The sequence below is a fragment of the Strix aluco genome, chromosome 1 (assembly GCF_031877795.1).
Source record: "Strix aluco isolate bStrAlu1 chromosome 1, bStrAlu1.hap1, whole genome shotgun sequence".
NCBI classification, from domain to species: domain Eukaryota; kingdom Metazoa; phylum Chordata; class Aves; order Strigiformes; family Strigidae; genus Strix; species Strix aluco.
This window is the reverse complement of record NC_133931.1, coordinates 104,787,354-104,814,162: the sequence shown is the minus strand read 5'-3', so window position 1 is coordinate 104,814,162 and position 26,809 is coordinate 104,787,354. Positions and strand designations below refer to the sequence as shown.

At 37.5% G+C, this 26,809-nt stretch overlaps 1 protein-coding gene across 2 annotated transcripts in view; it reads left to right on the top strand.

The window, feature by feature from the left end:
• Positions 1 to 26,809, top strand: part of RECK (reversion inducing cysteine rich protein with kazal motifs) — a 62,095-nt gene that overhangs the window by 1,041 nt on the left and 34,245 nt on the right. For both annotated transcript variants that reach the window (XM_074830007.1, XM_074830014.1), the window contains exons 2-6: positions 2,914 to 2,972; positions 10,016 to 10,090; positions 13,650 to 13,686; positions 18,749 to 18,834; positions 21,123 to 21,170. In XM_074830007.1, the coding sequence (XP_074686108.1) occupies positions 2,914 to 2,972; positions 10,016 to 10,090; positions 13,650 to 13,686; positions 18,749 to 18,834; positions 21,123 to 21,170 (305 nt within the window). The remainder of the gene's footprint in view (positions 1 to 2,913; positions 2,973 to 10,015; positions 10,091 to 13,649; positions 13,687 to 18,748; positions 18,835 to 21,122; positions 21,171 to 26,809) is intronic.

The following is a 26,809-nucleotide window of genomic DNA, read 5'->3' as shown; positions in this document are numbered from 1 at the left end:
GCAAATAGCCTTTAATAAATAGATCACATTGGTAATACTGTCATGGGAATAGAAAATACAAAATAGGTTGTACTTCAAAGCTGAAGACTGCAATCGCTGAGGCATTTATGGGCATTTCGTTGTTGTTCTATAGTTCTGATTTCTAGGGGGGGACAGTTTTAGGAAGAAGGCAGTAAAAAGTAGTGGAATGAAATATGACATACTCTAGCCGAACTTTCTCTTGATAAATCTACTCGCATCGCTGAGATAGGAGATCTTACCAACGAAGGAAGTGTGGATATTTCATAGCTGGACATGAATAAAATTTTGAAATGAAACTTGGAAATTTTTTAGTAAAACTAGAGAAAGTGGGAATGAGAAAGTAAGGGACTGACTGAAGGATGTCGTAAGGCATTTCAGAAGAGGTTAACTGGAAAGAGAACTGAGGAATTGTGTTTGGAATGGATATTGTTAATAACTTCCATTTCTGACTTAAGCACTAAAGATCACTCTGAGCCAGCTTAATTTGCTTCTAATTCAAAATACCATCAATTGATTAGGATTGTGTATAAGAGGAATTAAACGACCATAAAGTTCAGTGTATTGTTACTTCATTATTACACTCTCTGGTACAATTGGTAAGACATGAACTCAGCAGTAGAAGTGATTGAGAAGGAGAACTATCAGTGTGTGTTAGTTCATTACAGGAGGGCTGAGGGCCACTGAAAACTAGTGGTTAAAAGACCACAGAGTATTAAATAATCTATGTGAGGAGTGTTTAATAAAGTGTTGCCTAAGATATTCATGAATTCATATTGTAGCGACATACGCAGTTAAACATTGTCACCTAAGCCAATGTAAATTCTCTTTATGGTGAAACAAAACAACAAAAAAGTGATTGAGTAGCCAGTATTTTTGTTTGTAAGTAAAGCCTATGTTTAAGTGCATTTGGTTGAATTTTTTTTACTTATGACAATTAATTTGCTGGGTATCTTTTCATTGTGAAACTGAATGTTTTCTCCAGCGCTGTGTTAATGTGCTTGCAGTCTGGTTGCATAGGCACTGAAATTTAGAAACATTTCTGAAAATAAGGGCAACTCTTGCCTTAAAAAAACCTGTTCTTAGAAGTTAATGGGTTTTTTATCATTTTATATATTTCTCATACCATGGCTTTATAACAGGATTAAGAAAGTGTAAAGCAGAGCTTTTAAGTGAAATAGTAACTGAAGTTTGAACATGGTGGAGCATACTAATGATGAAGTTGATTCTTGGCACGGACGACTGGCTTTCTGAACATAGCGCAGGATAACCTGCAAGATCTCATGTGTAGCCATCAAATCGGAAAGATTTTTAAGCTATCTGTGTCATATCTCAATCCTTTTCTGTGATACTAGAAAATTGGCAAAAGTCAATTTTACAGTTTATTTCATCGTGTTGTAAGCAGGATTTTGGTGCTGTCCTCATTTATTACAGGAAATTTGCTGCATTGTTTCTAATTATTAATGAAAACATTCACCAGTTACAAGTCCTACTTTGTTTTTTCTTCTTTCCTTTTCAGGAATGATAATAATGCATTAAAATGTAGCTCTGTGCTGTAGTAGCCATTTAAAATTGTGACTGTTTGAGACGCCCAAAAACCACTGGAAAGGTTGTCTTTTTCCCTCCAGTTCCTTGACATTTTCAAGCTGAAATTTTCTTTTCTTTTTTAATGTCCTTTCAGTATTGGAGAATTCTGGGTTTGATGGTGGCGAATTATTTTGGTTTTTAAATTGGATATCTTCTTGTAACAGCTTTCAGATGAAAACGTTAGTAAGTTGTGAAATTATCAAGGAATTCACACCCAAGATCCTTCTTATTGGTTCGGTCAAAATCTATTTAGTAACTAGGTATTGTGAAATGCAGCTTTATATATGTGGTATCATTGTACAGTATTGCTTTTATGTTGTATCAGTATGATATATGGTCCACATATGGTTGAGCAGAAATCTGTAATCATTAAATGATCCTCTGTATGAAGATGTATGTGGAAGTAAAAGCTTTGAAGAAAACCTCTGTCTGTTTTCTAATACACTGTTCCAAACACTGGCCAGTGAGGATGAAAATGACTATCAAGGAGTTGTGCAATTAATTTTACATTGGCCAAGCTTAACTCTGAATGAAGGAGATGTTTGAATGGTAGGGGGAACAAAGCACAGCAAAGTATAATGTTAAAAATGCTGCTTTAAACCTTGGTGTTTTGCGACTTCTCAGTGTTTCGGTTCTCATTTCTTTTTCTGTTGATGAGTTCATATCAGTGTTTGCTCTATGACTTCCATCTAGTCAGGCAAAACCACTCTTAATCATCCATCACTAGTGAAACAATTTACAGTTTTATTCCAAGTTTTTAAGAAGCCAGAGTTCAATGAGCAGCAGTGTTCACGGCTGTGTGAAAAGGGACTCCTGCTCTGATTTCCTTTTCTACCTATTCCTGCACTTTCCAGATTCTGTGAGATTATTCCATTTACAAAAGCATATAGTCTGTATGGAGTTTTTTGGTGGGTTTTTTTGTTCACATATTATTTTTTTTAATTATTATTATTTCTGCTGGGTTAATAAATTAAATTGCCTCATGCAGGAATTTGGCAGGTGCCAAGCTAGTGCAAGTTAAACAGCAGAAATGCAGCTAAAAGCAGAAGGAAGGACAGTGAGATCTCCTTTTGGTGGCAGTGAGTGTTCAGGGGTAATTCTGTGAGACTCAATGAACGGATCCATGTCAGCTTCAGAACAAAACTTTTTCATGTCTTTTTTTGCCTTTGGGAAGGAAAGTTTCTCAGTCATCTGTGGACCAGACAAATCATCCTGATAGGCCATCAAGTAGGTGTTTCTGTTCAGAAGTGATAGTTAAGTTCTTCATCTCTCTTAAATATCTTTTTCCCTCCCCCTGCTTTTCCATAGGCTTGTCTTGTTGTTACCATGCAAAGGACAACTTAATGTGCCGGGATGTCTGTGAACAGGTAAGCTTGTTTTAAATTTGGTTTATCACTCAGAGTTACAATCATGCCTTTAGACAATGATGTGGCAAGATTAGGGTTATAAGCAAGTGATTTTCTGTGTGAATGCTATGTATGAATCATGAGATGTAATATTATTGTTGTTTAAATGAGAACGTAAAGGTTTAAAACTGTAGTCCTCTTCCCTTTTGTAGTGGAAAGCAGGTTCTGTTGAGGTCAAGAAGAAATAAAGATACAAATCTGAGGTCAGGATTTGGTCAAGTGATAAGCATGTTAGGAAATGGAAGGGGTGAAGGTATTTTACCCAATTTCTGGATCTTTTGTGTTTCCAAGTTTGGAGGAATTTAAAATTAAGAAGATGATGTTGGTACTGTTCTTTCCTCCTGCCAGTTCTTGTTTCTTAGCTAAGCATCGGAGATACTCATGATGATATATGGCTTTGTGAATCCAGCAAAAATCTGCTTACTTACTCTGTTCGTAAGGTAATAACAAAGAGCTGTTTCTGCTAAATTCAAGCTTGGAAAATACTTTTCCACAACTTGTGTTTAGATTTGTACCTTTGGATAGTATATTGTACAGCTTTTTGTGCCTGTATTTATATAAATTTATATAATAAAAATGTTACATCAGTAAAGCATGCATACACATATACACAGTTTTTATATTAAAACTGTATCCTTACATCATACCTGCCCTCCTTTTGTTGTCTTCATTACCTGCTTTGGGGCTATTCAAGCACTAAACCTGGTTATGATTAAGTTTGTATTTATCTGTGATTGTACTAACAAAACTTTTTAGTTTAAATTGCACTTCTCGCTCCCTGACGTATTTATAGAACACAATCAAATCCCCTTTTAGCTTTTCTGTTGTTAGGCCAAACAAGGAAAAGTCTTACAGTCTCTTCGCATAAGATACTCTCTCAATTCCTATAATTATTCTTGCAGCCCTTCCAGCTTAAGTTTATCTCTTTGAATACATGTAAGCAAAACTGTACATGGTATTATAAACAAAAGTATAGCACTTAGTCTTAACAATTGTGTTAAAACATGTATAAGAAAGAGAAAGATATCCATTCCTCTATATAAACAAATTTAATTGGCAGGTTTAGTATCTGTGTTGAGAGGGCATTTGGAATAATCTGTCCAATTCTTTCTTCTGTTCCATTTGTTTGAAGTTCCCCATTTATCATGTGAATTCCTGTTAGCTCTTCGTGAAAGGCCTTGAGCTTTTTACTGTCAAATTTCATCCCATTTCTGTTATACCAGTTCTAATTATTGTGTAGAGTTTCCTGTGTTTTTTGTGAGATATTCTGATCTTCTCTCCTCTGGATGATCTCTCTCTACCCAGATAATCAGCATATTCAGAGTCTTTGTGGTGAGAAATCTAGAACAAGTCTAAAGTAGGACTGGTGCCCCTCAAATTGTTCTATAAGGAGCTGTCTTAGTTACCTCAGGCTGGTAGCATCGTTTTCTGAATGATCCTTTGATATAGGCCAACAGACTGGCTGAAGGGGCTGTCTACTATTTTTCTACTGACTTTCACATTCTGTAACATTTTGTGCAGCACGATTCAAATGCTTTGACTCTGTTGAATCCATTTTGGAATGTATTATTTGATACTTACTGCCTTGTTTGTAGGATGAAGCCTTACATACATGGGGGGTGACTGTAAGGGGACAGAGTTGACTGAATGATTTGCCTTCTTCCATCTTTCCAAACACCTTGTCTAAAATATTTGCCATGTACTTGTGCCCTTGTTTGTACCATCCTGACATGATACTTCAATAATAATTAAAAAAAAAAATTTCCTCTTAGACTTGGTAGTTTGAGCCATAAAACATTGAAGTTGCTTGCCAAAGATGACAGGGAAAGAGAGAGCAGGCTTGGGCCCCATATTGCTATTTAACTAATGCTTAGGGAATGCTGGTGACCAGGGTGCACAGACAGGAATTTGGGCATTAGCACAGCGAGTTCTTGTGGAGAGGGCCTGCAGGAGGTGCAGATGACTTGTGTGCAGCTGTTAACGTCCAGCAGGATAGTCTCTGGGTGGGCCAGCCACTCATGACATGTTCAAGGCCTTGACCCAGAGGGAGCTCTTGAGGAAGAATGTGTCCATCCAAGTCTTGGGCTGCAGGGAAAGGATGGTGTCTCTCCTTGAGTCAGTGGCACTTAAACTGTGGGGAGTCATGCTCTGGTCAGCTTTCTGAACTGTCAGATCTAAAGAGGCTGAGGATAGTAGCATTGTCTCAGTGTAAATGGGAGCTAGACAAGCTCTTTGTGGGGAACCTGCAAGGGCAATAGCCTGACTATGCATTGCATGGAAAGAAGGGTGGCCAGAGGCTATGCTTAGTGGAGACTGAAAGTTTATGACTCCTGGCAGCAGGAAGAAGTTGCTTGGCCTGTCTTGGAATGTGTACTTACAGAACAGATTTGGGGCCTTAGAACAGCTGAGGAGAAACAAGCTCCATCAGGGACCCATCTTGGCCTAATCAACCATGCCACCAGGAGAAGGACTCCATTCTGCAGGGGATGGAGGCACTCATCTGCAGTCTAAGGTGCTTTGGTTTTTAGGGGCTCAGATCTAGGATGTTGCAGAAATTGCAAGGTTTTTTTGACCCTTGGACTGTTACCCATTGGCTGCTCATCTACATGGAGACTGGTGATTTTATTGAGGGAGGCCTTGCATGGGTAAAATGTGACTGTGGCCCAGGGTGAAGGGCACAGGAGACCTGGTGGTGTTCTCCTTGATCCTGCCAGTTAAGGAAAAAGGCTTGATTAAGGAATTCTGCTAACTAGTAATTCAGATTCTTTAAGTGAGCCCTTTGAAAAAGAAAACTTGGATTACAGATTTGTTTGACAACTAACATGATTCAAACATCTAATTATTTTGCATTCTTATTAAGTATTATTCCAAGCTTAGTTTCAGTATCATCTCCTTTTTGTGATTATTTGGTTCAGTCTGTCAGATACTGTAGCAAGGAATAAGCGGGCCTGTCTTTCTTTAATTGTCATTTTTTTCCCAAGTTTATTTCTGGGAAGTTTCATAATGATAAGGTTCCTGGCAGCATTCATCTTTCTATCACTCCAGAGATCTCTATCCAGATCCTCCTCCAAGCATAAGAACAGTCCATCCCAGTCCTCAGGAAAACACATTACTGTTTCAAGAGGCTAGCTTGACTAGAGAGAGAAGTCACAAACAAGCTTCAGTGTAGAAAGGCAGTATAGAGAAGGTAGAAGCAGCGATAGGTTATAAAAGAGGAATTCAGAAAGTTTGCCCAGCCATGTAAGGTTATATTGGGAAAGACAAAGCTCAACTGGAGTTGAGACTCGCAGAGGATATCAGGGGCAACAAGACGTACTATGGCAGTAGTTAAAGGCTGAAGAAGGAAAAATGTGTGGCTGTTGCTGAATGCAACATGTACTTTAGTGTCAACAAACACAGATAAGGCAGAGGTACTGAATGCCTTCTTTCCCGAGTCTTTGTTTACAAGGTCTCCCAGTCCCCTGTACATAGAGTCAAGGTTCCAGGTGAAGTACTACCAGTAATATGTGATGGTTGAGTCAAGAATTATGTGAGAAAATTTGACCCATACAAGTCCATGGGACTAAATAGACTGCATCAGCAGGTGCTGAGAGCGCTGGCTGGTGTTACTGCAAGGTTACTCTCTGTCATCTTTGAAAGATTGTGGAACTTGAGGGAGGTGCCCAATGACTGGAGAAGGACAAACATTGTACCCATCTTTAAAAAAAAAAAAAAAAAAAAAAAAAAAAAGGCAAACAAAAAAACCAAAAAAAAACCACTAAAGGATGGTTCCTAATCCAGCAAACTACAGACTAGTAATCTTCTCTTAAATCTCTGGGAAAAATCATGGACAGAATCTTCTCAGAACACATTTCTGATCATGGAAGGAGTAAATAATGCCTGGCAAACCTGATTGCCTTTGATAATAAAATTAGATTTCTGAACAAGGGGAAAGGAGTGGATGTCATTTGTGTTGACTTTAGCAAGAGTTTCAACACTGCCTCCCTCAATATTTTTGTATCCGTTCTAAGATAATACAGTTTTGATGGATGGACAATTAGATGAATAAAAAAAATTGGTTGGATAATCAGGCTCAGAGATTAATGGGTTCTACTCTGCCTGCAGGCTAGTAAGAAGTGGAATACCAAAGGGGTCTGTCCTAGGACCTGTCCTATTTAACATCTTTATTAATGACCTGGAAGAGACGACAGATTCCATCTTGTTGAGTTTTCAGGCAATGAAAGGAAGGCTGAAAGGAAGAGCTGATAATCTTAATGGCGGTGCTGTCATCCAGAGGGACCTGGACAGATGGAAGGAATTGTCCACAGGAACTTTCTGAAGTGCGGGAAGAAAGAATCACTTGCAACAGTATGAGTTGGAGGTTGATTTGCTAGGCAGTACGTTTGCTGAAAAAGGACCCAGGGGTACTGATATAGAGACAGCAAACTGAACAGGAGCCTGCAGTGTGCCCCTGTAATAAAAAAGGCATCAACCGGAACATAGCCGGTAGGTCTAGAGAAATGATTCTCCACATTTAGTCAGCACTTGCTGACCCCATCTAGAATACTGTGTCCAGTTTTGTCCCCCTCTGTTAGAAGCAAGACATCAGTTAACTGGAACAAGTTAGCAGAGAGTCACCAAGGTGACTGGGGGGCTGGCGCACATGACCCCTCTAGAGAGGCTGAGGGAACTGCCTTTAGCCTGGGGAAGGAGGAGCACCTCAGAGAAGCCTTCTGATACCTGTAGTAAGATTGATCAGAAGACAGAGCCAGGCTCTTCACAGTGGTACGTAGCAGGAGGACTAGAGAAACTAGAGAGTTCCAGCTGGTTATAAGGAGGAAGTTTTCCACCGTGAAAACAGAGAGGCTGTGCATTTTCCATCCTCAGAGGTTTTCACATCCTAACTGGATAACACCCTGAGCAACATGGTCTGGTCTCACAGTTGACCCTGCTTTGAGCAAAAGGTTGAAATAAATGATCTTCTGAATTGTTTTATTATTCTATGGCCCCAGAAGACCCCAAATACTACTACAGTTCTTTCTTGCTCTCATTTCTGAAACCAGTACTATTGTTCTCTTGTTTTTCTTTCCATGGGTTTATCGTGTTGCAAATTTAGAATAGAACTGTAATGTGTTTCTCCTTCTGAAAGATCTGAAATGCATCCATGTTTCAGTTCCTGTAATTTCCAGTTTCATATCCCACATTAATAGGTATGTTTCCATCCCTTTTGTTGTCCAGTTTCTTGTTTTAATTTTTAAGTGTTTTACTTAATTGGACTGCTAAAGGAACAAGTTCCAAAAAGATGATTAATGTGGACCAGAAAACAATTTAAAATGTGCTGAGCTCAACTTATGTTAACGCTGCCATGAAACTTTAAAAAACAAAAACAAAACAACAAGAAAAACACCAAAAAGATTGATGAGGTAAAGGCATCTTGTAATAAACTTCAAAAATTCTGCTACGGTTATAAGGAAATGAGATGAACAACACTACAAAATGGTCTGAAAGACACCTGGGGAAAAAAGATAAATTTACATGACTCAGAATTGTGCATGAAAGTCAGTAAGTTAAGGTAAGATTTCTTCCCAAGTATAGCTGTACAAAATAATTCAAGTTGAAAGAGTCATTTTGTCTAACCTCACGCTCAGAGAGGTGCTAACTTCAAAATTAAATCAGTTTGATCAGGATCTTGATAGTCAGGTTTTTAATATCCTCAGTCATGGGCTTTCCACAGCCTCTCTGGGGAATCCGTTCCAGCACTTAACTATTCTTATGGTGAAGATTTTTTTTTTTCCTTTGCATCTAGTCAGAATTTCTCTTGCTGCAACTTATTACTGTTGTAGCTTATCCTTCCACTGTGCAACTCTGAGAACAGTCTGACTTGCCTTTTCTATAATACATCTTCAGGTACTGGAAGATAGGAATTTAGATCCCTCTGCTCCCTCTTTAACAGGTTGAACAGATCTTTTTACCTTGGTATGTTGTAAAGTCCAGCATCTTTTGTGGCCTTCTACTGGACTCTGCAGTTCATCAGTAACATTTCTTGCACAGAGGTGGCACAGAACTGGGTTTGGTATTACAGATGTGGCCTCATCAGTGCCTGATAGAAGCGAATGGTCATCTTCCTTTAAGGTGCTGGCAGTGCTGCTGCTAATGAAGTGCAGTGTGCTGTTAGCTTTCAGTGCTGCACCCATGCACTGATGACCCATGTTCAACTTGTCATCCACCAGGACCCACACTGTTTTCTGCAAAGCTGGCTTCTAGCCAGTGAGTACCCAGCCTGTACTGTTGCATGGTGTTATGCCCAGATCATTCTTCTTGCCTTTCTAATGGATATGATGTTTGTCTTTCTTCAGTCACCAGGAACCTCATCCAATCACTATGGTCTTTCAAAAATTGGTAGCAAAGCTGTCTTGCAGTGACAGTGGCTAGCTTCTCAACATCCTCAGTTGCATCACATCCAGTCTCATGAACTTCTGGTTGTTCAGTTTGCTTAGCTGGTACCTAACTTGATCTTGCTCTGCTGTGGGTAGTATTGATTTCCCTGTTAGTTTTGATAGTCTCTTTTAACTAGTCTAGGTTTTGTTCATCTTTGTTCTACAAAAATTACTTGTTTCAGGGTTTTTTGGAAGGAGTTTAGTTGCCTGAGGTCATGTAACATGTAGCAGAAGGCTAATTATATAAGCAGAGTTGTAAAATATTTTGATATGCAGGGCAGAAATCCTCTGTTTTTTCACACTGCGTATTCAATAGAAACTTTTTGAAGTTTAGAACACTTGAAGTGTTTTAAGAGGAAATTCTTGTTCACTTTAAATATAAAAATTCCTTCATCAAGAGTGCAACATATTTGAAAGACTATAGATATATAAAATAAAATCTTAACTTTGCATTGTTTATATATTAGCTGTTAGCCAAAATTGTTGAAGGGTAGGTAGTAGTGAAACAAAACCCAATGAAATCAATTGAAAAAAGTATTCAATGTGTAGTTACATTCTATGTTTTAAGGTGTGTTTTATTTCTAACAGATTTTGTCTTCTAAGAGTGATTCCCGTTTGAAGCACTTATTGCAGCGAGCACCTGAGTATTGTCCAGAATCAATGGTAAGGCTTGCTAGTTTTTAACTAAAGAAAACAAAACTTCTTATATTAACAAAGTTTTGCTTGCAAAAACCAGGTTTTAAAATTACTTCTACTTATTTACTCTCAGAGTTAGTTTTGAACTGGTAGAACTTGTGTGTATGTCTTCAAGCCTTTTCTTGTAATGAGAACTGGAAAAATTCTTATCATGAAATTTGATTCTTAAAGTAGAATTATTTCTTTTTTAAAGCTATCATATATTATGCCATTTTGCTAGGTATCCTGGTTGTATAACCTATGAAATGCAATGAAAATCTGACCTATGTTGTAAAAAATTGTGCTGGGTGCTTGTCACTTGGGAGTTGAGGACAGCAACATAAATGAGATCATGTGTTCCAGCTTGTGTGTGGGACAAAGCTGTGGGGTCTTGATTGGGCTGAGGCCAGGAGACCCTCATAGCTGCTCTGAATGGTTTATGCCTGTATCTGACAAACTGAAGTAATGCTTTTATTGGATAGTAAGATTATGGTTTCCTAAAAGTTCTCTAGTGTACCACTAAAAGAATGAAGAACGTAATCTGCTTCCTGTTTTAGAGATTATCTAATTGGGGAAGAGATAAACACTATCATTCAGGAGCATCTGAAAGGGGGGAAATGATTGATACCATGATTTTTTTAACTCCCAATTACCATCTTTGTAAATGGCAAATTTACTGTCCAGTGTGTATCTTAAATTAATATTGCTGAACTGGTAATATTTATAAATTTTTGTAAAAGACATCTAGATATAAAATAGTTAACAGTTCAACTTAATACTATATTTGCTGTTTTCAGATACCACTTGTGTTTGTTGGAGAGGTGTTCTAGTGTCATTCCACAGATGAGCGGATAGGTTATGAATTTAAGCAGATGGTCTGTTTTCTGGAGCATTGGTTACAGTGTGTTGTCTATATTCTTTCAGATAATATGATAGAAAGGGTATTGCCTGGTATTAAGTCGTACAGTAACTGCCAATACAAAAGGCAACTGTATCTTAGAATTATAGAATCATTTGGGTTGGAAAAGACCCTTGAGATCATTGAGTCCAACTGTTAACCTTCTCATGAAATAAAGGAAGTCAACTGAATCAATGGGGTGGAACTAGTAGAAGTAGCAGCTCTTTACTCTGTTCTTCTGAGCTGACTTTGACTCTTACCTAAGTGGGAAACTCCCACAGATGCAGGGGAGGACAGTTTTAGGTCATTAGATACAGATCCATTGCAACTTCAGAAAGTCATTAATTCCTGTCATGACAGAATCACTGCATGACAGTATGGGTTGCTGTTTCAGTGTGATTGAACTGAATTTTTTGTTTTAAAGAACATGTTCAATGCTTTCATTTAAAGGCCCCTGTGATGGGTTGACCCTGGCTGGACACCAGATGCCCACCAAGCTGATCTGTCACTCCCCTCCTCAACTGGAAAGGGGAGAGAAAATATGACGAAAGGCTCATGGGTCGAAATTAAGGACAGGGAGAGATCACTCGCCAATTACTGTCATGGGCAAAACAAACTCAACTCAGGGAAATTAATTTCAGTTATTGCCAATCAAAAGGTCAGAGTAGGATAATGAGAAATCTGAAAACACCTTCTGCCCACCCCTCCCTTCTTCCCGGGCAAAACTTCACTCCCAACTTCTCTACCTCCTCCCCCTGAGTGGCGCAGGGAGACAGGGAAAGGGGGGGTTGTGGTCAGTTCATCACATGTTGTGTCTGCCACTTCTTCCTCCTCATGCTCTTCCACTTCTCCAATGTGGATCCTTCCCATGGGCTGCAGTTCTTCAAGAACTGCTCCAGTATGGGCCCTTTCTATGGGGTACAGTCCTTCAGGAACAAACTGCTCCTACGGGGCCACAAGTCCTGCCAGCAAACCTGCTCCAGCGTGGGCTCCTCTCCTGCCAGAAGTCTGTTCCAATGTGGGCTCTCCACAGGCTGCATCTTCCTTCAGGACACATCCACCTGCTCTGGTGTGGAGTTCTCCATGGGCTGCAGGTGGATATCTGCTCCAGTGCCTGGAGCAACTTCTCCCCCTTCTTCACTGACCTTGGTGTCTGCAGTGTTTTCTCTCACATATTTTCACTCCTCTCTCCCAGCCACTGTTGCGCAGCAGTTTTTACCCTTCCTTAAATATGTTATCATAGAGGCACTACTAACATCGCTGATGGGCTCGACCTTGGCCAGTGACAGGTCCATCTTGGACCTGGCTGGCATTGACTCTGTCCGACATGGGGGCAGCTTCTGGCAGCTGCCCCACTACAAAAACGTTGTCATGTAAACCCAATATACCCCTTAAGACTTGTCATGTGCCTTATTGCTCTCTGCAGAATTTTCCTCTGATTTCATCTAATAAAGGTTTTCCTAGTCCTTACTTAAAAAATACTGAATTCAATAACACTGTACTAAAATGCATGTAATCCTTCAAGGTTTTTCTGTACTCTTGTCATTTTAAATAATATACCATCATCATATTGTCTAAGTGTTGTAAGATGCCAGTTGTAGGATGTTAAACATCTAGCATACAGCGTATAGCAACTCACATAGCTTTCAATTCTTCAGGCTTCTTACACAGGGCACCCGCTATAACTATGATATGTACTTGTTACTGATAGTTGAACTAAAATTCTTACCTTAGATGGAATTATTCTTCTGCTGCCTAAACCTCCTTCTTCCAGGACATTTGTAACTCTTATCGGGTGGGTAATGTAAGTACCTGTGGCAGACCAGTGTCTGACCTGAGATTTCTTTTATACTAGACCCAGTGTAAAGAATCCCCCATAGTCAGCTTGGCTGGTAGTCTTGGTAAGAACAGTAATGAGAGAGATAGGGACAGCAACTCTTTGGTAAGCTCTTCACCTTTTTTTTTTTTTTTTTTTTTCCCCTGCCAAAAAAAAAAAAAATTTACAGAATTCTTCTCCCTAATACTGTCAGCCATGTAGGTCATTTAGCAGGACCTGTGCTTAGGACCAGAAGTGCTTTTGCAGCTGGGGCGAGCCCAACAGATCCCTATTGTAACTTTTCCTGTAAACTTCATGTACACATATCTTTCTTCCAGGTATCTATCTTTCCCTGAAGGTACATTTCTCTGGTCTCTGGGGTACCTTAAAACCCTTTTATGTTATTTTGTGTGTGGTTATATGCGTTGTCTGGGGGTTTTTTTAAGCTGATGGAAAGAAGTGCTAGGGCAACAAGCTTCTCCACAGGTTTTGGTCCTAGATGAATGTTTGTCTAAACAGTTGCTACTTAGTTCTCTAAACACTGGTGGACAAAGTTGACTAGCTAGCATATTCCAGGTAATCGCAATATGTTTTGCACCTACAAAAACACTGCTATTGATTCCATACTCTGCAGATGGCAGCCTTCTCGTCAAAGCAAGTGGTACTCAACTTATATCATGTAGTGCTTCTTCAAAAGATGTTTTGGACATAAGAATTCTTCCAATAGGATATTTAAAACCGAGGGCAAAAATGCTGAAAATGCTGGTTTGTGTCTGCTAGAAACTGTCTTATTCTATAGACTTACTTTTGCTTAATTGCGTTTTCCTTTTCAGGGAGAAGTGTGGGGCTGTATAAATTCTTCTTTGCCAGGTAAGAAATACTAGTTTACTATTGAATTGTGTTGCTTTTTTACCATATGCATGTTTTGATATTGTGTCTACCACCTGCACCTATAGATTTCATGCTAATTTAACTTTCATTATGCTTCCATTATAAACTGTATTTGGTGTTTCATTTCCTTTAGTCTAAACTGGATTACCTGTGCATTTTTTAACACTTCTTTTCGCAGTTAGAAAATGTTTAATATGTTTGTATGATTAAACAAGTGTGCTTTTGACACATCCAAGAAATAAAGTTTCTTTCCTTTAAAGGTTCTCCATTACTTTTAGTTTCAGTATAGTTTAGCCTGATCTATGAAATCATGGATTATTGCCGTTTTGCTCTGGACACAGTGTAATTTGGAAAAAAAATTAGTGACGGGGGAAATAGTAAGAACTAGACAAACAATTTAAGAAGTGCAGAGTCTCAGATCAAGAACCAACCAGCTTGGTACAGGTGGATTTAGAAAGTTAAAGCATAATCACAAATTAAAAGGAGATATCAAAAACAGATGAAATTGGACTTCACTAGTACTATTTTATTACATGTCATTTCTAAAAGACTTTGAGTGAAATTAGCATGCTATGGTTGAAGAAGCAGTAGTGAGGAAAGAGGAGGCTGTAACAGTTTTATAGCATCTGCTCAGACCTCCCCCCACACCCTGACTTCAGAGGCAAACTGTTGATTCCAGTGCATGCAAAGAGATTTGCTCTCATGTTTTGCTAGTTTTACTTAACTAATAATATCTTTTAGAGTTGCAGTGCTTCTGTCTCATCTAAAATTTTTAGTTGGAGACAATACGTAATCTTCATTACAGCTGTCATAACACAACACATGCTAAATAATTTGGGACTCTGCCTCATAATTTACTACTTGATATATCGTTTGTGTATTTCAGTTATAGTTTGTGTTTTCTCCTCTTCCATCCCCACAGCAACTTGATTTTACTGATCTGTGTTAACATTTTGAAATTGTTTGATTTGCCAGTAACTTTATCACAATAGTTACCTTAAAATGTAACTATTCTCACAGCTGCCACTTGAGCTACCATTCTTTTTCACATTTGTTTCCACTTTCTTAAACACATCATGATGGTCTTCTATTAACTCTCTTTTATGGCTCATCCTCACAACACAACTCTGTAAGTCATGTTTTATTGTCCTTGCCAAGGCAGTGCTGTAAGCCTTAAATACTTAAGACTAGATGTCCGGGAATGTAAGTATTCTCTGAAAGAAAATTATTTTTCCATGTTTTCTGAAGGCAGGTATCATTAGTTTGTCAGTGTTTGTTTATTAAATCCAGTAGGTCTACAGAACATGTATTATTTTTTGGGACTTGTCTAGGAAATCAGTTTCTTTATGACCATGCACACATGATACTGTTCAAAAAACTGCTTAGAAAAGATGACCAAGGGACCCCCAGGTGGGGGGGGGGGGGGGGGGGTGAGGATAGCAAACCCAGCAACCTGTAAGTCTAGATAACTATGTTCTGATTTTAAGCTTTATCCTTTTCTGTAAGTAGACTGTAGAAGACTTCAAAGAGACAACATTCTGACTTGGGCTTTCTTGCATCCTTCTTGACACATGCAACTCTTCAACATGAGAAGCCTAGCTGTTTTTCACTTTCTTCTTTTCCAATCTTCCTTTTTGTTTTCCTCCCCAGTTTCCTCAGGATCACAGTGATCCAGCATTTCTCAGATATTTTCAGAATGTAGAATGTTTCTCTCATCACAAAATAAATGTATCAGAGATGACATTCTAATTTTTCATGTTTATGCAGCATTTTACCTTTGTTTCTGACTTCAGTACTCTTGTGGAAACTGCAGTAAAATGTTTATAATAAGGAAGGAAAATGTGTTTATACTTCAGAGATCTGTATTGTACTTCTATCAGTTAATTTGGTGAATAATCAGAACTATCGACTCCAGTCAATTAATTGTGCACTGAAGGTGTATTTTCATCTAGAAATGTATGCATTTTTAATTACCTTGACTACAAAATTAATTTATAAGTTGGTATATTAAAATTGTAGTTCAATGTTTTTTGAAGATGTACCATCAATTTTTTTCTACACAAGCTTGTCTGCTACTTGTAAACATCCTGGGGAGAGGGCCGTTTGCTGAGAAAATACTAACTCTGGCTGAAATTTAACAGCATTCTTAATTTGGCATATATTTGTAGCTTGCTTCACTCTTTTATCACAATTTAGTTCCAGTAAAAATATGCCTGAAAACCACAGGCTCTGTATTGCACAAAATATAGATGCTTGATTATTCAGTGGTGTTTCACTGGTGACTATTCAGTGGTGACATTGCCCCTAAAGCTGTACAGCTGTATTCGTCATGTGTTTCCCCTGGATATAGCTGGTTATTGCAACAGAGATTTCTGGAAATCTTGTGTTCTTCTTGCACATGATACTTCTTTTGTTTTTTAGATTGCTTATACCTTACAACATCAATCCTACTGATAAATATTCTACCAAACATTACTGTTTTGATTGAAAGGAGTGTCTGTATAGCTCCACATATGAAAATTAAGCAGAAACAATTGCTACATTATTTTAGGCCTAAAGTAGAATGTACTGAGTAGTTGATTTGGCAATTAACTGTACATATGTAGTTAAACATATGTGCATGACTTCCATGTAGACATGGCATTTACTTTTGGAATTAGTTTAAAACAATGCATCAGATTCCAAATTTTTGAACATTGATTATAACTACTGATGTGTGCATAACAACCATCTCTAACACTTTCAAAAAGATGCTCAATTTCTGTAAAACTAATTCCTTACCCCAATTATGGAAGTGGAAGGTGAGCTGAATTTGCAGTTGTTTGTGGTCTTCACAGCTGCTTTGGACTAGTTTGAATTGGAAAGGTGAGCCAATACTCTGAACAGATGTAAAGAGGGTTTGGACAGTCTCCAAAAAGACCCATAAATCACTGGCCTGCAGTGCTTCCAGAAGGTCTGGACCATTCAGGTGGTACTCAGCCGCTCCAAACTGACAGAATGCAGGCTGTTCTTCACCTTTGCCTCTGCTTTCACCACCCACTATGTAATTCTACTACCTTGTGTCCAGCATTAAGGTTTTAATTTGCATTTTAATAAATGTCATTAATATTTTAATTTGCTGGGAAAATACATTAATTTAGCTAAAGATTTTGCTCCTCCCTTATAAATTTACTATTAGTGTGTTTTCTTAATTTGCCTATCGGAGTGTCATGGCAGACTGATACTGGTAAGACTTTTTATGCCACCTGTGTTTGTAAAGCCAACAAAGCATATTTTAAAGGCAGTTTTATTCATTATAATACCTATTGGTGATTGTTTTCTGTTAATTGCAATGATTTTTAATGATTGCTTTTTTCCAGTATTTTCTTAGCATTTGAATTTAAACTCACTGGTCTAACTCCTACCTCTTTCACTTCCCTTTCTTAAAGCTGGACATCCCACGTGACTTTTCTGAATAGGCATTTCTACTGGGCTTAAGAACATTTTTTTTTTTTAATTAAGTGGTTGATTCTTTTCCTTCATACTTCTTATTTCTACATAAAGGATATAATTTGTGCGTGTCCTAAAATACTGCTTTATTTTTAAAATATTCATAACAAAAATGAGTAGTTCGTTTGAGCTAAATAATTCCACCCCTTGCCCTAAGAAAAAGAGTGTAACAAATTTGTCACAGCTGCTGAGCAGCTGCATAGGTTAAACCTTCCCTTTAATTATTTCTGTCTTTAAAGTTATATGAGAAATAGATACAGGAATGCATTCTTCTTTTATTTGATTTCTGATGTCTTGAAAACATCAGAAAATCTGTATGTGTGAATAGATTAAGAGGATGAAACAACTTATGGCAGCAATTTGCTTTCCTATATAACTTTATGGGAAGAAATGAGGATAATGGGAATAGTGAAATAAATGGAAAAAGAAAGGCAGGGAGATGGGAAACTTTTGAAGATAATTCTGGGCATGCAGCTGTGTTATTGGGAGGGATAAACTACAGAGGAAGTGGTGTGGTTTAACTCCAGCAGGCAGCTAAGCACCATGCAGCCGCTCGCTCACTCCCCTGCCTATGGGATAGGGGGTAGAATCAGAAGGGTAAAAGTGAGAAAACTTGTGGGTTGAGATAAAAACAGTTTATAATTAATGGGGGGGGGGGGGAGGGGCAGAAAAAGGAGGGGGGAAAAAAAAAAAAAACACAAGAAAAACAAATGATGCAAAAGGAACAATTGCTCTCCACCAACTGATCGATGCTTAGCCAGTCCCCAAGCAATGGCAGCTCCTGCCAACCTCCCCCTCAGTTTTATTGCTGAGCATGACCCCATATGGTCTGGAATATCCCTTGGGTCAGCTGGGGTCAGCTGTCCCAGCTGTGTCCCGTCCCAACTTCTTGTGCATCCCCAGTCTCCTCACTGGCAGGGCAGTGTGAAAAGCAGAAAAGGCCTTGACTCTGTCTAAGCAGTGCTGAGCAATAACTAAGACATCCTTGTGTTATCAACCCAGTTTTCATCACAAATCCAAAACATAGCCCCATACTAGCTACTATGAAGAAATTTAACTCCATACTGACCAAAACCAGTACAGGAAGCTTGAAGAAAAAGTAAGAAACATTCTGGGTTGACAAAGTTGGTAGCAACATATGCTATTGAAACCCAACAAGATGATGTGTCTATAGGAGATAACGTTGTTAATTTTAATGAGGTTTTTCCCTGTTGGTTTCTGTTTGCTTATAGTTCAGATTAGATAAATTACCAAGCTCTCATACTTCAGTGAATATATAAAATAGTTTGCATAAAGCATCTTTAAACTCAGTGTATAGAAGATACTTCATAATTGCCAAGTTCAGCATTTATTAAGGCACAGACTTGCTTTTTTCTGGCTTAAAGTTGATTTGGAATGACTTCATAAATTGCGATAAAAATGTAATCTGTAAATAGGCTTCTTGAATGAGAACAGGATTATCAAATTTGAAAAGTAGCTGACTCATGGGCAGGGAAGGGAAAATGATAGCATAGTTTCTACTGTAATATGTACTGTCATCTTATTTTCAAAGGAGTTCTGAAGAAGTCTGACGGGTGGGTTGGTTTAGGTTGCTGTGAGCTAGCTATTGCTGTGGAATGTCGGCAAGCGTGTAAACAGGTAAGGCTTTCTAATGGTTTTTCTCTGGTTAATGTCAAATGATGCTGTGTTGAATTCATTTATGTATTTACTGTTTATGAACTTCAGACTTAATGCATTTTTTTACATCACATAAACTCGTCTTAAAATTGTAAAATATGACTAGATACTTCCCAGGAAGTACTACTGCTGATAAATGCCAGCAACCAAATTCCAAAAACCAAAACAGTAAGTTTTTAAAGTGAATTTTCAGTAAAAAAGTAAAAGCTCAAGTCTACTGAGATGAGAACCTAGTTAAAAAGAAGTAGTGGGGTTTTGGAGGGGATTTTTTTGGGTATGTATTTTCAACGGTGCTGTAGGACTAGGCTGCTTGCTACGACTTGATGAGCCTGAAGAAGAAATTTTAAGACCTTAGGGTTAGCGGTGCCTTTTTTTGTACATTCTGATTCCACATTTAATTGCTCAGTAATGAAGATACCGTTTAGATGAAATGTTACTGTGTTTATAACTTTGACACCACAGAAGTTCCAGTGTGAGAGCCGGCAAGCTAGATGCAGTGATGTCCTAGCACCACTGCACTTGGCAAGTGGAGCTAATACACTTAGGTTTGCTTTGTAAACAGTAGGTGTGTGATTATAGCTGATGAGTTCTAGTTTGTTACTTCGTAGTGATTTATTGACTGAATCCATAAAGAATCTGAAGCTCTCTTTGGTTATGCTAAATTTAATTTTTTTTTTTTTGTCACAATCTCTACATGAAAGTTGTTATTTTAAAATAATGCTGAGTGGAAGGCAATATGTGGCTGTTTCGAAGCTCTCCTTTTTTGCAGTGTATTGTTTAGTGATGCAACATTGTGGTTACAGCTCCAAATAGATTTTTGTGCCTCTTCAAAGATGTTTTTGTTCATCAGATGGAAGAAAGTTGGTTTTGGTGTTGCTATATCACTATTTTTGCCAAGTAACAATTTTAAGCGTAATACATGAATATAACATTTTTATTAAAAATCTGTGAAGCAGTTTGTGATGATTTTTTTTTTCCAAATATATGCTTGTGACTTTAAAAACTTTTTCAAAGTCAAAGACCATATAATTATTTATCATAATCCTTGTAACTCAGCTCTGGAGCACAGATGTACTTAATATTCACTGTAATATCTTGCATGTTACCTGTGTAATCTTAACCTTGGACCAGCAGCCTACTGCAAGTTGTTGTAATGCAAAAAAAAAAAAGATGCTACCTTCACTCAAAAGCATATAGTTTAAACTATTTGACAAGAGATGAGCAGTGAGTACACAAACTGAGTAGTGAAGAGAAGAAATGAGGAGTGAGTAAACAAACTGGGTACTTTCAATCTTCTGAGAAAAAGATACATGTGTCTGTTCCCAAATTTGCATTTCTTAGCAAAGTTTTCAAGCTTATACTAACATTTTTTTTCCAGACCTGATAAAAACACTTCTGTTTATTGCAGTGTCCTATGAAATTCTGTTAATTTAATCTTATGATTGTTGTATCATTTCTCATTGTTCTCGGAATCAGATGCTGTATTGTTTGATTGCAGACTGCTGTCTCAGAATCTTGGCTATATTTTATACTTTAGCTGACTCTGGTTGCTACATTTCATATGATTGTCATTTAAACTAAAATACAGATACTTCCCAAATGTTAGGGATAATGGGAAATAGGTTTTGGAGGCATTGTGGAGACAGTGATATGATAGGTTCAAGGTCAGATTTTACCCTGGTATTTAAATTACTGGAGGGGGAGATAACTAATGTTAATAGTAATAATAGTTTTGAATATCTCTCATATGAAAAAGGAGCAAGAGGTACTCTACAGAAGAAGGTGGTCTGCAGTTTGAAGGGAGAATTTTTGCAACACAGTTTGACAATAGGAACTGTAGGACTGTAGGTACAAGAGGGAGGAGAAGGGAAAGAGGCACATAAGTAGGACTGAGCATGCAAAATAGGGAGATTTTTATGCTCAAGTTCTTCCATTTCCTAAATGTTTCCTGTATTCTACTCTATCTGGTAAACGTTTCACAAAACCAGAGTTGCTTTCTGTGCTCTCAGTATCAACTACCTTGGTGCAGAAATACAAGGTTTTGGTTTTTAATTAAATGTAGTATCAACAGTCATGATTTCTGCTTTTCTTAAAGATTTACATGGATTCTTTAGGTTCTTAAAAAGGAACTTTCTAATAGATTGTGAATCCATGGTTATCACAGTTAATATAAAGGTAAAATCATCTTTATTTTGCAACATGATTTTATTATTTTCTACTACAAATAGAGAAATTTATCTGTCTTTCAGGCTTCTGCAAAGAATGATGTTTTAAAGGTCTGCAGGAAGGAATATGAGGTATGTGTATATGTGTCTGGATATATCTTACTAAAAATCAACTGGTTTATAAATTCTTTTAGAAGTGTCTTGTAGAAGAGGGAAAGTCCAGCCGTCTTATAGTCATATTTCTGGATATACTCATTTTCATACAAATGTAAATTACCTCTCTCTACAGTTTTTGTAAAAGTATGATTGTTTTCTGTAAAAAGGTCTTTTTTTAGACTTGCATATATCTTAATTTGGATGAAAAAGATGCAACTTGCAATCAAAATGGAGACATGGATTCCAAAAAAGTTTGTTTCATAGGAGTTCTGATGAAAGTTGGTATTCATTATGAGCATTCATTCCATCAGAAACATTTTGGCTTCTATAGTGGGAGAGTCAGTTTAAAAGTGACCTAAAGAAACTCAAGAAAAATAACCTTTTAAGTATCCTGTCCTAATGTAAATCATTTCAAATGAATAATTTTTTGTAACATCAGTGAAACTATTAATGCTTGAAATTATTTTTACTGTTCTGCTCTTAAAATTAATCAGGCTATTTTCAGAAATCTGCCCTTACCTATATTCTTTTTAACACAGTTTGTAGAAATGATATTCTGCTAGGACTTCTTTTCTTTCAATCCATTTCTTAATTAAAAGCCAGATTCCTTCTCCCCCCTTTCATCTGATTTCCTCCTGCCCTGAGTTAAGTAGTCCTACATAAATCCTGCTCATAATCAACAGTTCTCTGTTCTCTTGATTTGGGCAGAAGCGTAGCAGGTTTCCTCTCTTTCCAGGAAACATTAAATTCCCTTTTTTATTCCCCTTTAGTCCTTTTATTTAAACAATCTATAGAGTATTTTCCTAGATTCTTCACTGTTGAAGTTACAATAGCTTGTTCTCTTAAAAATTAATTTTCATTTTAAGTAGTTCTGTCTCTTCTCATGCTATGATATGCTATACTGTCAACATCTATAAGCTTCTCCTCTATTATGCTGGTCTGTTTCCTTCTTTTTTTCTGGATTTCTGCATTGCTGTAGGAGGTTGGCCAATATGGGTTGAAGGAGAACGGGAGAGGAAAGGTAAGAGATTAAAGAATGACTACAAAATGGTGATAGTCATCTTATTTACTTTTCCTAGTTCTTCTTTTTCCAGTTTCTAACCTGGAATTTTGAAAAGTGGGTCCTTTGCTCTTATTCAAGAGCGATCTTGCTGTTATTGTACAGAAAACTTTAATTCTATCTGTGCAACACTAAAAAAGAAAGAGAGGGCGAAAAAATGTGGAAGAAGGTATCGGTCTTCTAGTTGGTGAAGAAGGAAAGAACTTTTGATGAGCACTAGGAGTAGTAGATACAGATACTGTGTTAGGGATAGAAATCAAGTATCTGACATGGTAGATCTTCAGTTATTACAGAATCTTGTATGACAACGGGTTTTCCTGTGTATCTAGGCTTACAGCTATCATGAAATATAATATTTACAATGCTCTGAAGAGACCATTGGTTATATAAAATTTAAGTAAGTTTTGCCTAAGATAGGAGATTCCAAAAACAGCTACTGGAGGGAACCTGCACTTTTTCACACCCTAGTCATTCTTTCTCCTTTTTTAAAAAAAAAAAAGAAAAATTCTTGGTGCCTTGGTGAATGTGTCCTGCTCCCTCTGTAGTCTGTAAGTAGCTTCTGTGTCTGTGACCGGTACCATACTTTGTACTCAGTTGGGTTGGCTGGGGAAGAAGCTGAACTGGGAAGGGAGTGGCCATTTAAAACTGAAAGAGGTGACCTAAAATCAGAAACAGCCTGTGAATCACATACATGCAATGTCATGCATGGTTGTTACCGTGCTTGCCTTTTTAAGAATTCACAAATCATTCACTAAAAATGAGGATCTAATTCGAGAATTAGTTTACAATATAGAACACAGTGCTTGTTCATCAGCTCTCAAGTCTGTTACTGAGGTATTGAATATATAAGTACATGATATGTAAGTAAAAACTTGCTGAATTAGGAATATAAAAGTCTAATTCCCTTTTTGTAAACACTCTCATAGCTTTCCAACTTTCATAGCTTACTTATATACTCACATACGGATTTCCCAGAGGATTTTCACAAGCTTCTTAGAATAGTTGACTGAACTGTGCATAGTTCTTTTCTGTAATCTTTTGAGATTAGGGAAGCAACTTCATGAGTTACCCTTCAACTTCCCACTAAGTTAGTGAACATGAAGAACAAGGTAAGTCTTCAAGCGTAGGGCATAGGGTTCAGAGCAGTGAAAAAAAACCCAAACGCCACGCAGGAGGTGTGACAAATTTTGAAGTTGCTAAGTGGAGTCTCAGGTTGTACAGTAGCAGAATCACTTTAGCATTGATGTGCCAGCTTTTCACAAGATTAATTGAAGATGTTTTTTGTGCTGATCATATGTTTCTGGATTACTTGTACTGTAAATATTTATGAAGCTTGTGACTCTTCTAATTGGGAGATTTTACACATTTTAAGAAATTAATCATGTTGTAATAAGCTATTCATTTTTGGTCAGTCCATTGAAGATCATGCATCCTATTAAACACTTTTTATTTCCAAGTAGCACTGCATATACAAATTAAAAAATTTAACACAACTTGCTGAGTATTTTTGAGTGTTACTAAAATTTGTGTACTTCATTTGCCTTCTTTTGAAAGATTTTATTTTGGTAGTTCTTTTTCCCATCCTCTGCTTCTCATTTTGTCATCTTCATTTTTTCTCTGGTTCTATGCATCTCAATTCTTTTATCTTTCACTACTTTTTCCAGCTTTGTGCTATCCTGTTCATCTTCCTCTAAAAAGAAGGTAGGTAATAGTCAAAGGAAGAAGAAAAAAAGAAGTGGTGACTATATGGATTGTATGTAGGATTTTCTGATTTTCCTATTTTTAAAAGTTTTGTATGAAGTTGAGGTTCGTGTCTGGAGGAGTAACTGAAAATAGTTTATAAAGTTTGAAATAAGCTGTGAAGACTTTATTATTGTGTTTAAGATCACTTTTCTTTCTTCTGTGCATGGAAAGGGTAGTGCTAAAATTTCCGTTAGATTGCAGCTCTTGAGTCTCTACACTGCATACTGTGAGTTCACTTCTCTGCATGTTAAGAACTTCAGCTCTTACTTCATGTGTACTAAATAAGACATTCAACTTTCTCTAGTTAATTGGCATTATGAGAGCTTTGCTGCAGCTGAGTTCTATTAACATCTGCCATACGGTCAAAATATAATTGGAAATGTTGCCAGTTATTTAGCTTCTGCTCTTAAAACCTTTTTTGACACATAGTAGTGAACACTTCTGGTGTCCCTGGACTGTTTAAAGGTATTTTTGCTCTCAGAGATTTGAGCACTGTTTAGCTTAATCTGATTTTGTTTTCTTACAGTTTTTAAATACAGAAGCTTCAAATGCAGTGCCGGCAGCTTCAAGTGCTGTAGTAGGGATTCAGAAAAGTATTCACTGTGCTGCAGTATTGGCTTGTTTTATCTTCTAGGGTCATATGATCCTGCTTTATGCTGAGGTCTTAGTGAATGCTGAGTACTAATTACCCCTTCTGAAAAAAACAGCAGTTTTTAGCTCTTATTTAATTGTTTGTGCAGATTACTTGGAGACAATAGATTATAACTCAAGGAGCTGTTCAGGACATCATTTAGGAAAAGGTTCCAAAAGAGTTTTAATGAACTCCTAAGGCACATGGCTGTGTGTGGCCTCTGGAAGTACTACTTAACGAATGCACTGTGGACTCTGACTGTGTACTACACATTGTAGCTAATATTATTGTCATCTGCTGGTACTTTTTGTCTCTATTCTCTGCTGTTCAAAGAAGGTTGATAGAACACTCAATGATCTTGCCAAAATGTAAGTTACTGTGATTTTGTTCGACCTTACTGTACAAGTGTTCTCACTTCTTGACTAGTTTACATAATTGAGGAAAAACTTGGCCTTATTAATTACTGCCAGTTTTTAAAGTTCTTAACAGATGTGCACCATCATTTGATAACTTCAGATGACTCCACTAAACCTTAGTATGTTACTGACTTTACCTTCTGTTGATAAATTCGAAGATTAAATGAAGCCAAGGAGAGATTAACAGGACTTTCATTGCTGTTCTCAGAATGAAGCGTTTTGTTTCCTAGTTTATATGTTAGCTGTAGGTAATACTTCTAAATTGAGATGGCCTTAATTGGATAGGATGTGTATTCAAATATTTAACATGGTTGGGTTGCCCAAGACAACAGTACTAAACTTTACTTTTCTGCCAGTTAGTAGAATACAGATAACATGATAACTTTGAGGAAGGAAGATAATCTTTGATTTTTACCAAAATACTCTGGTGTGAAAGAACAGCTTCACTGTCGCTTTTCATTCAAGACACAAGAGGCAGGCATTTAGAAAATATGCGCTTATAATATAAAAGCATGCCTTATAATGCAGAAGGCTTCTTCCTTTAGCAAAGTGTTCTGCTCTATTTGTGTTTGTGTGCATGCATTTTAGTTTTTGAGCCGTTACCTGCAGCTGATGAGCTCCAAAAAGAGCGAAACCAGTTAGGTCCTGCAGTACTGGCTAAAATCTTTCTTCAAGGAGCTTCTGGTGAGGAAGACTGGACAGTGTTCTCTGCTGGATAAACTTCAATAACCAAAAGATCTTTGAGACTGTTTTCTTTAAGGCATACACAGTTGTGCTGCCTGTGTCTGCCTGCTACTTTCCATTCCTTCTGCTTATAGTCTCACTGGCTTTAATCAGCAGTTTCAGCAACATTTGGTTTTAAAAAAAGAGACATCCAAAAGATGAGATTACTGCACAAGTAAAACAGATCATTATGTTTGTGTTTTATAAATTTCAGTATTGCCATCTTTGTTCAATTTATATTTTATTCACAAGTTGAAAGTGGAGTATCAGACTCTGTGTGTACACACTATTGCCTTTTTATCCTCATTTTCCCAGATCTTGATGACTTAGTTTTTCCTTAAAAGAGCACATCCTTTCCTGCTCTTTTGTTTTTTGTGGGTTTTGTTTTGTTTTTCCTTACCTGTATCTCTTTTTTATCTTTTGTTTTGTTTTCTCTGTCTTTCTCTTCTTCCGGTTCACTAGCAGATTCAGAAGAAAGCTTGAGTGGCTAGAAAAGCTGCTGATTTCTTAAATATGAGTGCTACTTTACTAGAGATGGGCATTAATCCTGTGTACTGTAATGAAGTTATGGTTAGTAATTCAAATCAGACTAACACTGTTACCAGCTTTATTGATGAGCAGGTGACTACACACTAATTTATTATTTTTTTTTTTAAGATTCTCTCATGTCTGTATAGCTACACTCCCCACGTGTGTACCTGTACTTTCTGGGAAACTGAATGGTTATCCAGACCTACACAAAGAACAAAGTCAGCGCTGTAACTAGCACTGTATTCTGTGGTGGCTACAGGCACTACAGTTTCATGAAGTATGGTGAGTTGCTTCAACAACTCAGTGCAGCTGAAGTTCTTCCTGTTCCTTCCTGCAACTGCCCTTTTTCCACACACATTCCCTCCCCCAGCTAGCCATACAAATGTGCTTCTCTTTACCTTACTCTGCCTCTGTCATCTGGCAGGTCCTTCTAAAAGATTGTTCTGTTCTGTTCTAACTTAGCATTATACCTGTTGAAATCACTGATTTAAATTCCTGGGAGATAAGAAAA